The 17,229-nt window shown below is 36.7% G+C and overlaps 1 protein-coding gene across 1 annotated transcript in view; it reads left to right on the top strand.

The window, feature by feature from the left end:
• Nucleotides 1-2,310: 2,310 nt before the first annotated feature.
• SLC9C1 (solute carrier family 9 member C1) overlaps nt 2,311-17,229 on the top strand; it is an 86,168-nt gene continuing 71,249 nt past the window's right edge. Inside the window, exons 1-6 of the mRNA XM_033134737.1 lie at nt 2,311-2,373; nt 7,001-7,195; nt 8,350-8,450; nt 10,682-10,810; nt 14,132-14,297; nt 17,064-17,189. Of these exons, the coding sequence (XP_032990628.1) occupies nt 7,045-7,195; nt 8,350-8,450; nt 10,682-10,810; nt 14,132-14,297; nt 17,064-17,189 (673 nt within the window). The 5' untranslated portion in view covers nt 2,311-2,373; nt 7,001-7,044. The remainder of the gene's footprint in view (nt 2,374-7,000; nt 7,196-8,349; nt 8,451-10,681; nt 10,811-14,131; nt 14,298-17,063; nt 17,190-17,229) is intronic.

Genomic DNA, 17,229 nt, shown 5'->3' with positions numbered 1-17,229 from the left:
CCCCTCACGCAAGGGAAGTAAGAGAAAAAATAAACATGTGGGATTACATCAAATTTAAAAGTTTTTTCACAGCAAAGGAAACCATCAATAAAACAAAAAGGGGCCCTACTGAACGGGAAAAGATATTTGCCAATTATATATCTGATAAGGGGTTAATATCACAAATTTATAAAAACTCACTCAACTCAACTCCAAAAAAACAAACAACCCAATTAAAAAATGGTCAGAGGACATGAAGAGACATTTTTCTAAAAAGGACATACAGATGGCAAACAGACATATGAAAAAATGCTCAAACTCACTAATCATTAGAGAAATGCAAATAAAAACCACAATGAGATACCACCTCACCCCAGTCAAAATGGCTATTATCAATAAATCAGCAAACAACAAGTGTTGGCGCGGATGTGGAGAAAAGGGAACCCTTGTGCACTGTTGGTGGGATTGCAGATTGGTGCAGCCACTATTGAAAACAGTATGGAGGTATCTCAAAAATCTGAAAATGGAACCAACTGCCTTTTGATCCAGCAATTCCACTCCTAGGTATTTATCCGGAGAAACCCAAAACTCTAATTCAAAAAACTTTATGCACTCTTATATTTATTGCAGCGCTATACACAATAGCCAAGACATGGAAACAACCGAAATGCCTATCGGTAGATGACTGGATTAAGAAACTGTGGTACATTTATACAACGGAGTATTATGTAGCCATAAAGAAGAAAGAAATCTTACCATTTGCAACAACATGGATGGACCTAGAGAACATTATGTTAAGTGAAATAAGACAGACAGAGAAAGACAAATACCATATGATCTCACTTATATGTGGAATCTAAAGAAAAGAATAAGTGAATGAACTAATCAGAAACAGTTTTGGAGACATAGAGGAAAAACTGAGGGTTGCTAGATGAGATGGGGGTGGGGATAAGGGGGAAGGTGAAGGGATTAGAAAACAGTCAGTAACCACAAGATGGCCACGGGGTTTTGGAAATTAATTTGGGGAATGTAATCAATAATGTTGTAAAGATTTTGTAGGGTATCCGATGGACACTTGTCACATTAGGGAGACCACCTCAGGGTTGATGTAGATGCCTGATCACTGCATTGTACACCTGAAGCTGAAGCTGAACAATAATGAATGTCAACTACAAGTTTGTGTGTGTGTGTGTGTGTGTGTGTGTGTGTGTGTATAAGTATGTACTTACAAGAATCGGAGTACAGCATTAGGAATAGACACAGTGGAAATGTAATGGCTGTGTGCAATGTCAGAGGCATAGTGGATGGGGGGAGGGGTCTCACACAGTGTGAGGGATATAAAAGATAAACGTCTAAGTATTACTTTGTCTTGTGCACCTGAAACTAATTTAAAAAAATCAATCCACTGAAATATTAACATTAAATGTCTTATTGTGAGTGAGGAAAGAAAAAAAGATTTGGGGGGCAAGGAATAATGGAATTGAAATTCACTCGGGTTGGGAATGGAAGAAAAGACTCTGGGTCCTGTGTTTTCTTTTCTTTTTTTTTAAATTTACTGGGGTGACAATTGTTAGTAAAATTACATAGATTTCAGGTGTGCAATTCTGTATCACATCATCTATAAATTACATTGTGTGTTCACCACCCAGAGTCAGTTCTTGGGTCCTGTGTTTTCCATGCAGCACCTCAGAAGGGACGTAAGACCCACGGAGCCATAGATAGTGGAGACATACCACTATATTCTCGCTAGTGGCTGGTCGAGACACAAAAGCGAACATGTGCCGCCAGTACCCCAACGAGGGATCTCCCTGCTCCCCAGTCTTGCTGGCAGCCAGGGGAGACACAGGAAGTAGGAGATACAGGAAGTAGGATCAACATGATCTGCGATCCACAATCCGCTTGCTAACCGCACTTGCTAGCCGCAATCCTCCAATCGTTTCTCTGCCAACCAACCAACCAACCAACCAACCAACCCCCATTGCATAGCCAGTGGCATCTATATTCGTGGCTAATGGCTAAATCGTAACAGCTGATGGCCATCCAGCCACAGCGGATAGCCATCTGATTACAGCGGAAGGCCACCTAATAAACGAGCTAGCACCTTTCCACGTGAGGCCGAGAGCTTGGAAACAGCTCTCTGGGACTCTGTCCCCACAACAGGTTTTAGGTTTCAAAGGTTTGCCTTATGTGTGCTGTTTCCAGGACTGTATTTCATTAGCCAATCAAGTCAGGGTTATGAACCCAGAGCCAATGAGTGCGGACCAGGGGCGGGGCTTGGAGCAAGTAACTGTCAGTGAGATTGCAGTTGGTTGTGGCTGTTCTGGGGTGAACGGAATAAGTAGCCTCCACTTCTCCCTTACGTGCCACAGGATACCCCTCCTGAGGCTTCCGATGGTGAGTGCTTCCTAGTTTCCCCTTCAGGAAGTTGCCCTTCCACGCTGGTACTTTCTCCTTCAGCCTCCCCTCCGAGAGGAACAAATACTCCCACAGTATTCAGTTAGCCATTCCCTCTTGGAGTTTCTACCTTTACCATGGCAGCTAATCAAGGTCTTTCCCAAAGACCAACCAGCCTCTCAGCTTAATTTTCTGCCCCTTAGCCCCTGCCCCTCCCCCATTAACTTCCTATATCAACTTTTAGAACTATTTACCTGGCTCATGTTTGTTTCCTTTGCCTTAATGAGGCACTGAGAGGAAAGCACACTGACGCTGTGCTAAATCTTCTCAGGTGTATGGAGCAGAGGAACCAAGAGGGAGGAAAGGCTCATTCTGAATTGAAGACTCATTAAGTGGGCAACAGACCATCCACTTACAGAGTCTGTAAGAGGGCTATTGTGTTGTGTGGTAGGGGAGTTCACTGAGGAGATCATCCAACGCCAATCGTTTGTCTGCTATAAACCATTAAACAAAAGCTCTGCAGCTTGTGAAGATTACTGGTACCCCACAGTGCCCTCTTCAGGATATTTCTGTCACCGGAATCCTGCAAAATGTAGTGATTAAAAGGAAAGACTTCCCATTTTCAGGGGCAGGGTAAATTAGTATGACTTCCAGTCCATGAGAAAGAGAATTTCATAAGGCTGTTGAGCACAAATCCACATGTTATTTTTGAGAGGGCAGTCATTCATTAACTCGACAAAGAGAATTAAGCCATTATCTAATTTATTGATAAATTAACAAATTACCTATGTGGTAATTTCAAGGCAAATGAGACATGGACTCATAAACTTAACACAAGTTGTCAAAGATCATTTTAAGCTGAAGAAGAGTTTTAATTACATTGAAAAATCTGTTTATTCTCACTTCTAGTTCTTTACCCATATCTTTAAAAAAATTAAACTAAAGTAATATTAGCATTCACATGCTAATTTAAGATGAGATCCTTTCTTGGGGTAAAAGTTTGTTAGGAGAATTTGGAGTAGAGGCTGAAGAAATTAAAACTGAGTATTTGCCACATATTCATAGCCAGCTAGTGAATTTTTGTTGAACTTGATCATACATATCCCTGAATGTCAAGGATAAAACTTGGAGTGATTTTATTTTTTCTGGAAGGGAAGTATTAGGATTGAATATGTAAACATGTGTTAAAATTTTCAAATAAACAATTTTAGAAATGATAAAATGCTTATGGGAAAATGGATCCCCACTTTTAAGTTGGAAACAATAGACTACTTAACTGTATTAAATTCTCAAAGCATGTAGAAATGTGTAACTATGATGCAGAAAATACTTTTCCTTTTTTGGTCAAGCCCAGGATGTTTAGTCCTGGAGTAACAGTCGACAAGTTAATACATGTCCTAAATTGTTTATTAATTAAGAGCAAATATCACTTAATAAAAGTTTATTATTAACTAAGAGCAAATAGACTTCTCCTAGAGCAGTGCTTCTAAATAATGGCTGCCCCTTAGAATCACTGGGAAGATTTTAAATTTCCCAATAGCCAGGCTGTATCTCAGACCAATTAAATTAACCTCTAGGGGTGCCACCTAGGCACCTGTATTTTTAAAGCTGTCTAAATGATTCCAATGTGTAGCTAAGGTTAAGAGTCTGTCTCTTAGAGGGATAACTGGGCTTGTTCTGCTCTATCACTTATATTTCTATCAAAATCCCCTGGTCTGCCTCCAGCTCCTGACATGTTAAAGTGAGGTTAAGGAATTTAGAAATCCTTTGAGGTAAGACAAAAGTCAAACAAAACAAAACCCAAAAAAGCAGCCCCTGCCATCAGGGCACTGGTCTGACACTCAGAATTAGGTCTCACTCAGTGGCACTACAAACCTGTCTGACGCTCACAGCTAGTCACTCTGAGACCATAAGAAAGTGAGACAAAACAAAGTCACTGTGCAACCCATACAGTAACAAATATCCCTTCTTTCTGCTAAAATGAGTGACGGCTGCATTTGTACCCATTATATTATAGCTCATTCTAGTCTGCCCTCCCTACAGATAAGGTTTATTGAGATACCTAATCACAGAACTGCCCTTGTTTTCTGACAGCACCCAGTATAGAGTAACCCCGCACTTCACTAGAAGTCCTCCAAAATTACCCAGACACAGCTAGAACAATGATAAATAAGTTCTTTCTCACAGCCTTTTACTGAAATACCCCACAGTTCTCCAGAATGAATGTTCTCCCTCATCGGGACAAAAAAGAAACCAAACTTGTCAACCACAGATGTGTTTCTGGTCATCTTTGCCTAAAAGGCATTGATACCCTTTCTCACAATACCTGACTCAGGAATATTGAAAAGAAGCTGTAGTTGAGACTAAAAATTGAACAGTATTGCCTTTGAACTGGGTGAATCACAGTGGTTGCCCACCTTGACTCTACATTAAAATTGCCTGGGGAGCCCAGGTTACATCCAAGACTCATTTAATAGGAATCTCTGCATATAAGACCCAGGCATCACTATCATTATAGCTCCACAGCTAATTCCACATAAAAGTAATAAATGCAGGAAGAGAGATTACACAGACTAGAAACTATACAGGTTAGAAAACTGAGGCCAAAAATGTTGAAGTAAGTTGCTCAGTGTTTTACCCTGCGAGCAGCTGCCCATCAGGCCTTTGTATCCAGGCAGTCTGACCACACAGTTGGCACTTTTACATTGGTGCTAGTAAGCTACAACCTTTGTAAATTGTGTTTACAAGGCATTTTGATGCTGGCAACACGATACCAAGTTGGAAACAGCATAAACAATAATTATATAAGGATGAACCCAACAATGTAACTAAAACATATGAGGACCACTAGATGACGTAACTGTGGATGATGTATTTTCTGTTTTTGAAATGTTTGTTTACATATTTATTTCAAAAGTGTTCACAATAAGCACATATTCATTTAATTAAGTTTTTTCCCAAAATATTGTTTTGAAAAAGCAGAATAAGAAAAGAACATACGAGAAAACATGTAATCAGAAAAGAACATATGAGAAAACATGTGTATATATGTGTGTGTGTGTGTGTGTGTGTGTGTGTATACACACACACAAGGTATGACAATTAAGTTTGGGAACTTGTTGCAATGATGTTGCTAACCATTTTTGGTATCAGAGGGATTGTTCATTATGAATTTGTACCAACTGGACAAACAATTAACCAAGTTTACTATTTGGACATGCTGAAAAGGCTGTGTGAAAAAGACGACCTGAACTTTTCACCAACAATTCATGGCTCTTGCATCAGACAATGCACCAGCTCACATGGCACTGTCTGTGAGAGAGATTTTAGCCAATAAATAACTGTATTGGAACACCCTCCCTACTCACCTGATCTGGCCCCCCATGACTTCTTTCTTTACCTGAAGATAAAGGAAATATTGAAAGGAAGACATTTTGATGACATTCAGGACATCAAGGGTAATACGACAACAGCTTTGATGGCCATTCCAGAAAAAGAGTCCTAAAATTGCTTCGAAAGGTGGACTAGGCACTGGCATCAGTGCATAGCTTCCCCAGGGGAGTACTTCGAAGGTCATGTGACCATAGTGATATTCGGCAATGAAGTATGTAGCATTTTTCCTAGGATGAGTTCGCAAACTTAATTATCAGACCTCGTGTGTGTGTGTGTGTGTGTGTGTGTGTGTGTGTGTGTAAAAGTAAAAAAAAATTGCTGGATTATGAGAAAAATTTACTAGCAACTGATTAATTACTTAGCAAGGCAGCTAGAAGAGATGCTAATAGCAGATACTAGAAGATGTTAAGCCACTGTTATGTGAGAATTGAAAGAATTTTCTGCATGCAGTTTGAGACCCCTGATGTAAAACTTTCCTTACCATGGGAAGCAGGTGGGATTGGCAGACTGCAGCTACGATCTCTTTCTTCAAACCAAGGTACATCATGGCCCCTGTTACTCCTCTTTCAAGAAGGAACAATGAAATAGGACATATAACAACTCCTCTGATTTAAATCCTTTTGGTTTCAATATTTTTATTATGAGCTTGGTTGCTATACAAATATATAAAAGTTAGAGAAAACCTGGCCAATGAAGTGTTCCAAATGAGGTAAAAGAAGGCTATGACTGAATATCATCATGGTCTATTAATGTCTGTCTAGACAGACCAACAAAAGAGATAAGAATATTTTCCCCCATCCCTCTTCCTTTGGAATAGCTGCCAGAACATACTTCCAAAGGCCCAGAGAAGCTGAGGGCAAATCCCTCAGTTGTCTATCCCCAGCGCTAAGTAACCTGCACCAGCTTGTGGTCCTGGCAACTGGTTAGATGAAAAATTCTTGTTTCAGACAGTTGGATAGATGCAAGAGAATAATGCTGAGTGGTGATTGGCATTGTAGATAAACAGAAGGTGGACACTGGTTAGTCTGCACCATTGGGATTGTACCATTTCTATTTCATTTAAATTGAAAACATCATAGAAAGGGGAGTATCCCTAATTTTGGCAGACCCTAAGATATTACTAGAAATAAATAAGGAAAAATAAGTGCTTTTATGGTTTGTTTTTGAGAAAAACATTAGAAGGCCACCAAGAAAGCAAATCTTACTTTCCTTTGATCCTATGTGAATTTTGCAGAGTCATAAATAGTTGGATTCAGATGGTCTGTGAGAAACAAGAAGATGGGTTCGATATCCCCTACTGCTAATTACACTTTTCTTAACAAAAGACTTACTGACACTTGGATGAACTATTTCAGGAATAAGTTCACGAATTCTTCTCAGGACCTCCCTAAAATCATTCTAATATTGTCTTTGATCTGCACAATTGGAGGTAGGTGTAACTCTCTTTATTTGAGTTTATTCTATGGATATATCTTGCAAATGCCACTATGGAGAATTTTTTAAAAGTAGCAATAATAGGAAATTAGAATTTTGTTCCTAAATTCATACCTTTTTCCCAAGATTTTCAATCAAACGAATCCAACAATAATCTGCCCCTGAGGGAAAACATGTAAAATCAGATCCATATTGTTCACGTCTATGGGGTTCAAAATATTCACACCTCCTTATTTGCTAGGTCATGGTTAGAGTTAAGTGATGGGGAGAACTGAAGCAGATGTGCAGACAATCAAGGGTTGGGGGATTTTTTTTTTTTTTTGTAACTGTATTATCATAAACTATAGTTTCAATTATATTTTAAAGTTAGCTGTCCCACTGCTTTCTTCACCTGGACAAAGACTTTTCAAAGTGATAGGTCTTCTGAATGGTTCAGTTACTTTTTAACCAGTTGGTAGGGTGTGTCATTGGTTTTGTCCGAATTATAAATTATGTCCAGCTCTACAAGAAAAAAAAAAACTGTAGAAACCAAAAGAAAGCACTTTTTTTTTTGCATTCCTTGACCTGATTAGGAATTGTATTAAAAAGAAGCAGAAAACATTAAACTGCAATCAAATGCTGTGATATTGCTTGTTGCACTTTGATAACAATAATGAACAAAATTAAATATTCATTATAGACTTTCTAATGTGTAGTAGCTTACTAGTAATGATTGCCAGTTTTTCTTATTGGGTAAATTATTATAGCTGGTTCCTCATCGTTATCTTGGGAATTGGCCAGATTTCATTGAAGTTTACTTATTTATTAACCTCTCATTGCAGGATTGCTAAAGAAACTGATTCATAGCATATGAAAAAACTGCTATAGATATTTTAGTAGTACCCCAAGAGCCAATGATTGTTAGCAATATTTACTAATGGTTCTAAGGAAATGAGATACTTTATAGTGGAGTTCTAGCAGGAACCTAATAAATTAACGATTACGTTGATTCTGTGTGCATAAGTGCGAGGGAGGGTTTCAAACACAGGGATATAGGAAGTGAGTAGTGGAACAATATTTCACTGTCCACAGTATTAAGAAATCAGAACAAATTAAAGTTCTAAAAATGTGCTCTTTTACTGCTTTTCAGTAGACACTTTTTTTTTGCAGCATTTTTGAACCTACACTTGAAAGACTTTCCAGTTCCTCTCCCTGTGATATTATTTTTAATTGGAGGCACTTTTGAAATATTAAGTTTTACATTTGACCAGGTATGTATAGAAAATATGAGTATTTTGTACTATATCTAAAATTCATATAAATGCAAAGGTAGCTTTTGAAAATTTCTAAAACGGCGACTGTCTTTTCACTACTCTGTTGTTTAATAGGAGCTTAGGGTGTGAGTAACACATTAGATGTGTAGAAAAAGGAACCAGGTGTGAAATAGCTGAGATCCAGCTAAACATAGTCAAAAGAGAGCCTAGCTCCTCAAACTAGGTAGGCAATTCAGAATGAGTACATGTACAACTACTGAGAGTACAAGTGGCCTAATGAGTCTTTAAACAGAATTCAAAAGCTTAGAAAAGAATTGGTTAATAAGACAGAAGCCCAGAGAGACTTTGAGCTCTAGTAGCAAGACAATTCTGACTTGCTACTGACTTGCTACTAATTGAAGCAATCTATTGCCTCAGTAGTTAGGAATGTTCCATAGGGTTCCCATTAGAATATAGGCTAGTCTCTAAGTGTGCCTGGTTTAGAATACATCAAGAAATATAAATTAAACCTTGTATCTGGTCTTAGAAGTGAGGAGTAAGGCAAACTATAGACATAGTCGAGGCAGCTATAGTATTACTAAATAGTTGGGAACAACTGAAGTCAGGTAGAGAGAGAATATCCTTATTATAAGGGATATAGAATGCATTATTGATACAATAAATCAATAGACCAAAGGATGGTGACAAACTTTTTCTATAAAAGTCAATACAGAAAATATTTTAGATTATGCAGGTCATAAACTCTGTCATAACTACTTAACTCTGCTATTATAGTTCAAAGCAGCCACAGACAATATTTAAGTGAATAGGCATGGCTGTGATCCACTAAGACATTATGTAAATAGGCATTGAGCCAAATTTGGCTTAGGGGCCATAGTTTTCCAACACCTACTCTGGTCAGTCAGAATATGAATGAGAATGTGTGTGAAAATGATTGACTTTCCTAAACAAACTTAACCAGTGATGTAAAAATAACATTATGGAAAACATATTCATGCAAGAACAGAAGCAGATTACTACTTCATTTATCATGAACAGATTTTATAACCATATGCTTTTGATACAAAAACAATGTTAAGTACTCTTATAATTTCACTATTAGTCAACAGTTCTTTAAGCAATAAACCATATGTCAAAAACTGTGAAGGGTCTACAATTTTACTCAATTTGAAAGCAAATAAGATAGCCTGCCACAGTTTTATGGTCCTGACAAAAGGCATGGGACTCCTGGGCCAGCTAAAAAGGACTTTATCGCTCATCACAATAGTAGAATCCAGAGTATCAGCATTTTCTTGTGCTTGTTCCATGAGTCCCAATTCCCCCAGAGAGAAGCTAAAAGGGCAGGTGAAACCTGCATACACAATGTGTTGGTTTATTAGAGAAGAAACCTGAGCTTAGAGAACTTGAATATTTCATGATGGGCAGTTAGCTTATCTGCCCTCTTACCCAGAGGGAGACTTTATCTTCATTATACTGGACAGTACAGTAAATCTGCCCCGGTTTCTGGAGAGAGACACTCGCTCTGTCTTCCAAAGCTGTTAGTCATTCAAATATTCTTGAAAAGATAGTATGGTAGAAAAGCAATCAATGCCTCTACTTTTAAGGCATGGAGAAACATAAGAAACCATGGAGAATCAGCTCTCAAATGCGAAGATATCACCTAACACAGTGGATACTCAGTATTTCCTTAATGAATGGATGTTGACTGGATGCCCATAATAGCATTTACAAATATCAACTAAGTATTTTATGATAAAAACCATTAATTAGTTATTTCACAAACTGCATTAACTTCTCCATCTCTATCCCTGCTATTTTTCCACAAACATCTTATATATAAGACATGGCTAATTATTTGTAGTTTTTAGAATTTGATGTGATTGTTTACTCCTCTGTGGATTTTGTGCATGATAATCCATCTACTTGAAATCTCTCTCCCTCTCATGTGCCTGAAAATTTCCCACGTATTCTCTAGTACTCATGTAAATGTTACGTCCTATACTTGTTCTTTAAAACAATAAAGTTGGCGTAGAGATGTGCGTTACCTTTCTGCTGTAATTGGTAATAATCTGATGGAAAACTACAAAAATTCAAGAGTTTAGATTTTAGCACTTATTAAATTATAATGTATCTTTTTCTCTTTTGTTAGAATTAGGAGTGCCTAGAATGTATTCTATGGTAATAGAAGGATGGATAAATGAGAAAATGACATATTTTTATATTATTAGGTCCAAAGTTATACAGATTCTATACAATGGATGGATCCAGTTCTTTTTTTTGATTTGTTTACACCAGTAATTTTCTTTAGTGTTGCATTTGACATGGATATTTACATGCTCCACAAGATATTTTGGCAGGTAAAAACTATCCTTTTTTAATATCATTCACTCATGAACCACTACATTTTATCTATGTTCGGATTTTTAAACATTTTGCTCCAAAGTAGAAAACAAAGAAGACAGGGGAAAAGCATGAGGTGTGGAGGAAGTAAATTCAGCTTTGCATTTTAGTGAATAAACCATTTCTTGGCAATTGTCTAGAATATAGAAGACTCAGGGGGAAAAATTAGAGGAAATATGTAATTTTGAAATCTGAGTAGCAGAACTTAATGCCAGTTATAATTTTAATTCTGACATGTTATAAGAGAGCTATTCTGAAATATATTAGATCCACTAAAAGGAAATTATTGATGAAAGTCTCGTTTTTAATACTCGCCTTCTCAAACTCCCATACCCACATGCAGAAGAAAAAAACAGAGGAGAATATTTACAGACACAATTATAAAGCTAATTTACAAATTATTAGGCTTTTTTTTCCTAATCACGTGAGATTTGGACCTCATCAAGAATATGCCTTGAGGGAAAATACTTCAGATCTTAAGCAGAGGTGCATTTCTTTCAAAGTGATAAAAATAGTTTTGTAAATATAAGACCACTACCTAAACTGCATTAGAAGCAAAACTATTACAACAATTTACACTTTAAATAGAGTCCAGATAAGTGGAGTTCAGACAAATGACAAGAGATGAAGAATAGAGATATAGTTTGGGCTTGTTCAGCTGATCTCTGCCAAGCCGTCTCTTGTGTGTCTGTTCAACTCCAGGGCTCAGCTGAGGCAGGGTGAGGTAAAGGGCCTTGCTGTGCCTGTTGGTTGGTACCATTAGTATTGGCTGTAGGCAATAGGTGTTACTGTGACACATATATCTCATCATCTAGGAGGTTATTTCAGGCTTCTTCACGTGGCAGGTGCAGAATCTCAGACATCAGCAAGAGAGGGCAAGCTCACATGTGCCAGTGCTTTTTAAGTCTCTACTTGCATCATATTTGCTCTTGTTCCTTTTAGCCAAAGTGAATCACGTGACTAAGCCAAAGTCAGTGTTGGGGATAACTACCCAATGGAGTGGATTCAGAAGCAGAATTACTGCAGCCACTTTTGCAAACAATGTACCATGTGATTTATTGCGGTATCAACAACAGCTATGTGGTGGAAGAATCAGGATTTGGGCCTCCTGATCCTCAATCCTCGTGTCTTGGAGCTAGTTTTAATTTGTTCCTTCAAACAGGAGATGTAATACAACAATCCTAACCACCAAAACCATAAAATGAGAACTCAGCCACTCTAGAAGTAACTTATCTACAGGGCCTTGATTTTCTTTCACCATCCTGATGCTGTTGTCAAGCTTTATTCACCAAAGACACCCTCTCAGTAGCTCCATATAAATACTCTGTCATTGTTCCGCTACTTCTGAGACTGGGTTAGAGATGTATGATCAAGTGCCTTTACCAAAATCACTTAGAACTAGCATCTGCACCCGGGCTTCCTGTGCTCATTCCCCAGTTCATTCTGCAGGAGTGTCTCTGTACAAGTGAAAAGAGCTAAACAATCAGAAGGAAGATGATTTTAATATTTTAGTTCTTCTATATTCTTGTTTTAAACTGCATCGCACTTATGCCTCCACTCCATGTAGGCAGGTGAATAAATGTGTAATAATGAAGGAATGAGAACCTCTGCTTTTTCATTAAGAAAATGTATGACTTTCCTGATATGTAGTAGCAAAAACTGAGACAGGATCCTGCGGGTATCATTTGATTCTACTTCTCTGGAGAATTGTTTTAAATGGGAGTAATTGGTACACTGCTGGCGGGTGTGTTTGTTGGTAAAACATTTTGGAGGGCAGTTTAGTAATCTTTATGGAAGACACAAAATGATGTGTCTTTAATTTTACTTATTGAAATTCTAAAGAAATAATTAAGGATGTATGATAAGGTTTAGCCACAAGATTCATCTTTTTTTATATTGCTGTTTTTATGTAATATTGGCAATAAGAGCATTTTTCAACATCATTATGAAATCCTTACAATTATTCTTTTTTATTTTATTATTTTTAATTGAGATAATTGACATGTAACATTATACTAGTTTCAGTTATACAACATCATGATTTGATATTTGTATATATTTCAGGATGACCATCAAAATAAATCTAATTACCATCTATCACCTCACATATTTACACATTTTTTATTTTTTATTCTCTTTGTGATAAGATTTTTAAGACCTACTCTCTTAGCAACTTTCAAATATACAACACGGTAGTATTAACTATAGTCACCATGCTGTCCATTACATCCCCACGATTTATTTATCTTGGAACTGGAAGTTTGTACCTTTTGACTCCTTCACCCACCCTCCACCCTCAGCTTCTGGCAAACACCAATCTGTTCTCTGTATCGATGAGTTCAGTTTTTGTTTTGTTTTTTCGTTTAGATTCCACATATAAGTGGCATTATGTGGTATTTGTCTTTCTCTGTCTATCTTATTTCACTTAGTATAATGCCCTCACGGTCCGTCTATGTTGTCTCAAATGGTAAGATTTCCTCCTATTTTAAGGCTGAATAATATTCCTGTGTGTGTGTGTGAGTGTGTGTGTGTGTGTGTCTCACATTTTTGTTATCCATTCACCCACTGACGGACACTTAAGGTTACTTCCCTATCTTGGCTGTTGTTAATAATACTGCAGTGAACATGAGTGTACCGTTCTGAATTCTTGTAGGTAACTTCAGGCACAATCACCACATTTTCCCAAATCCATTTTGGAATAGTCCTGCTAAATGGCCACCACAGGTAGAATAAGAGAAAGTAGAAGGCAATGGTAGGATGGCAAGGGTAGTTAGGGTTACAGTCCTAAAATAACAGAATTTCCCTTCCCATCTTTTTTTATAATCCTCTACTGTTTCTTTACATTATTTCTGTTACCTTATTTTTGCTTTCTTTGTCACTTATTTTTATTTTTGTCACTTATTTTAAAACTTGTGTTCTTTTTTCTATGTTACTAAGCAATGTTTCAGTTTTTATGCATCGTTAAATGTGTATATGTGTGAGTATATGACATGTATGAATGTACCTTCACACATACATATCTATTGTCAATGGTTCTATCAAGAAAATGAAAAGTTCGTTTTTAATTATAAATGGTACTTCTTAGGTCCTAAGAATCTCATTGCAATATTTACCCTTTATTTCCAGAACTGTAAGCACATAGGTGATAAATAAGATAACTTCAAATTTCCCTTGACGGATTGAGTGTGATTGTACATCTTCAATAATCTTGACTATCTGCTTTTAAAAATGAAATACCGAAGCAATCTGATTTTCCTATCTGTGAAATTTCTTTGCAGATACTTCTAATTACAATTCCTGGCCTTTTAGTGAATTATACCTTAATTCTTTGGTATCTGTCATCTGTGAATAAATTAAATTTGAAAAACACCCCATGGTTATTATTCTCGGCTATCCTTGTGTGTTCAGATCCCATGCTGACTTCAAATTCTATAAGAAACCTTGGTAGGTATATTTTTTCCGATTTCCTATATGTAAAACATCCTATTCTGTATTTAACTTGTCTAATTTTAAGATTTTTTGTTCACTGTATCTTTTCACAATATGAAGTGAGGTACTGGGGCGTTGGGGATTGAGCATAAAAATTTGGATGGTGATGCTTAAAACAGAATGAAATGGCAGTGATGGGCTTACTTACTATATATTTTTTAAAATCATACATCCGATTGCGGAATAGAGTAGGGCATTATTTGGAATCCTTGACTTTACACATGGTTCTACATTGAACCAACAGGACAGTTCTTTATATGCAATGTATACTGTATATACATTGTGGTGACATTTCTATTGTCCAACACCTCTTTTCCTTTGAAAACACTGTCATTAAAATAATGCCATTTGTAAAAAAGTTTGATTTACCTTTGAAGTCATTGTCACCATTCACACCAAAAGCCTGAAGAGTACAAAACAATAAAATTACTAATCATACAGTGTTTTCAGTGTGTACTATTTTAGGAGAAAGAAATATATTAATATATTTAAAAGTAAAATACCAAGTCAACGTAACCCGCTGAAAATCCAAGAGCCTCATTCAAGAAAAACAATAACCTAATTTGTTTTCCTCCAGTCATTTTTTAATAATGAGAACTAGAACATTTGTTTTAAAACAGAATTTAATACACCACACACATGCATGTGTGCATGCAGACACACACACTTCATTTTATGGCCAGTTAAAGGGAAAGGAACTATCTGAGGCAAGCAGAATAGACTAGGGGAGACACATCAAGTACGCCTATGTGAATAAAGGAAAGCCAAGTCTTCAAAACAAGGAGATTAAGACTGTGAGGTAAGACTTTAGGAGAAGAAAGTGTCAGCATCTGTCATGTAACCTCGCCTCTAGGGACTCTGTCAGTGCCAGCCCCTTTTCTACTCAAAAGATTTGGGGGACTCTTATGCTACCTGAGAGCACTCCATGCTTTTCTTAACTTTTTAATTGGCTAATCTAGTTAGTATTCAACTGATTTCCTGGCCTGCCATTGTTGAATTTAAATAACTTTTTTGGAATTAATTTGCAAGGTTATTTTTGGAAATTTTGGCCATCTTGCCATTATTTGTAGAACTTTGATTTTCTTCTCACTCTGTATCTTTTAAAAAATACTTTTGTCTTGGAAATATTTTTGCCTGAGTTTTAAAAGCAAGGTTTTTATAGTTTAAAGTTTTATTCTCAAAAAAAAAAAAAAAGGAGGAAGAGGAGAAAAAGAAGGGGAAGAAAGGGGAGGAAGGGGAGGAGGGGGAGGAGGACGAGGGAGAGAAGATGGAGAAGGAGAAGGAGAAGGAGAAGAGAAAGAACCCTCCCAGGCCTATGAATAGCGTATATGAGTACATTCACATTGTCCTTGAGCTCTTTATGGTCTGTCGACTCCTCTTATGCCCCCATTGCTATTATTTATTTCCAAATGTTCACATTTTGTTATAATTCCATTTTCTAAAGTGGAATAATTATACAACCACATCAGGTTTTTCTGAGTAAGGAAAAAAACTCCAAAACATAGTGGCCTAAAACAACAATTATGTATTATTTCTCATGAGTCTGGCGGTTCTGATAATATGTGCTATGCTCTGCTGATGTTGACTAGGCTAATGAATGTACAGTCAGCTAAACGGTCATCTGGAGGCTACGTGATCTAGGATGGCCTCAACTAGGAGAAATCACCTTTCTTCAACGTATTTCTCACATTCATCCAGTAGGATAGCCAAGGAATGTTGCCATGATGGTTGCAGCAGTCAAAGGGAGAGGAAGCAGAAACCTTTTTCAAGGCTCTGCTTGCATCAAGTTTTTTAACAAAACAGACTGGATCTCTGATGAAAGAAACTGCGAAGTCTTGCAACAAAGGGCATATATACAGTGACAGGTGAAGAATCGGACCATCAAGGCAATTGAGCTTCCACAAAAACAGACTGCCTTGGCTTTTCGTCTCTTCCAACAGCATACTTACTGTAGTAGGTTGTGATCACAGCTATAGCATGATTGGTTCACAAGAAGGGCTTTTACCATGTAATAACATTTGCTTTCTATGGGAATTTAGAAAATCATTAAAGATGCTCAAAGTTATAGTTTGCCACTACAAGAACATTTAAGAGCAAAGAAAAATGATAAATAATGGATATCTAAATTTAGAATATCATCATAAATAAAGGAAAATTAGGATGGAAGTAGATAATATCAGAGTGTTCTCCATTCATGGACCTTGATTTCTAAAACCATTGAAAGGAATGTATGAGAAAATCAATTTCTATTATAGTGAGATTATCTGGACAATTGTCTTAATGTTTTGCTTAGGTAGTGTTATGAAGCCTTGATTTATGAATTTCCTTTATCATTCCATCATGTTTTTGATCTTGCCTTAAATACATGCTGGGTGTATTTATATAGGCCAAATCACTGAATTTTAAAAAATAATGAATTTTATGTTTTCATCTGTGCTTTGAAACAAGAATGAGAACTCAAGTTGATTATCTTAATTACCTAAACCATAATCAAGCAATTAATTTGGTACCCAACTATGATGGTCTAGGCTTAACTTACAGTTGACATACAATTAAATTTCCTTGAAGGGAGTTTTCAAAAATGACTAAAGTTTATTTAAGTATGTAAAGATAGTATGTGATATAAATGCATAGCTAAGAATATTCTTCTACTTGCCAATAAAATTTTAATATTTAATATTAATGAAGATTTTCCCACATTAAATATTTTCCCTTCCATAGGTCTTTCTAGAGACCTCATCAATTTAATTAATGGAGAAAGTCTGATGACCGCTATAATATCTTTTATTATGTTTAATAGTATTGTGGATGTTAACACCAGCCTGAAAAGTGTGAACATTTCCTTAGGTAAGGACCTATGTTTTTTTCCTTAATTTCTTAAAATCAG

Source organism: Rhinolophus ferrumequinum, chromosome 2 (genome assembly GCF_004115265.2).
Source record: "Rhinolophus ferrumequinum isolate MPI-CBG mRhiFer1 chromosome 2, mRhiFer1_v1.p, whole genome shotgun sequence".
Taxonomy (NCBI): Eukaryota; Metazoa; Chordata; class Mammalia; order Chiroptera; family Rhinolophidae; genus Rhinolophus; species Rhinolophus ferrumequinum.
This window is presented reverse-complemented; position numbering and strand designations above follow the sequence as displayed.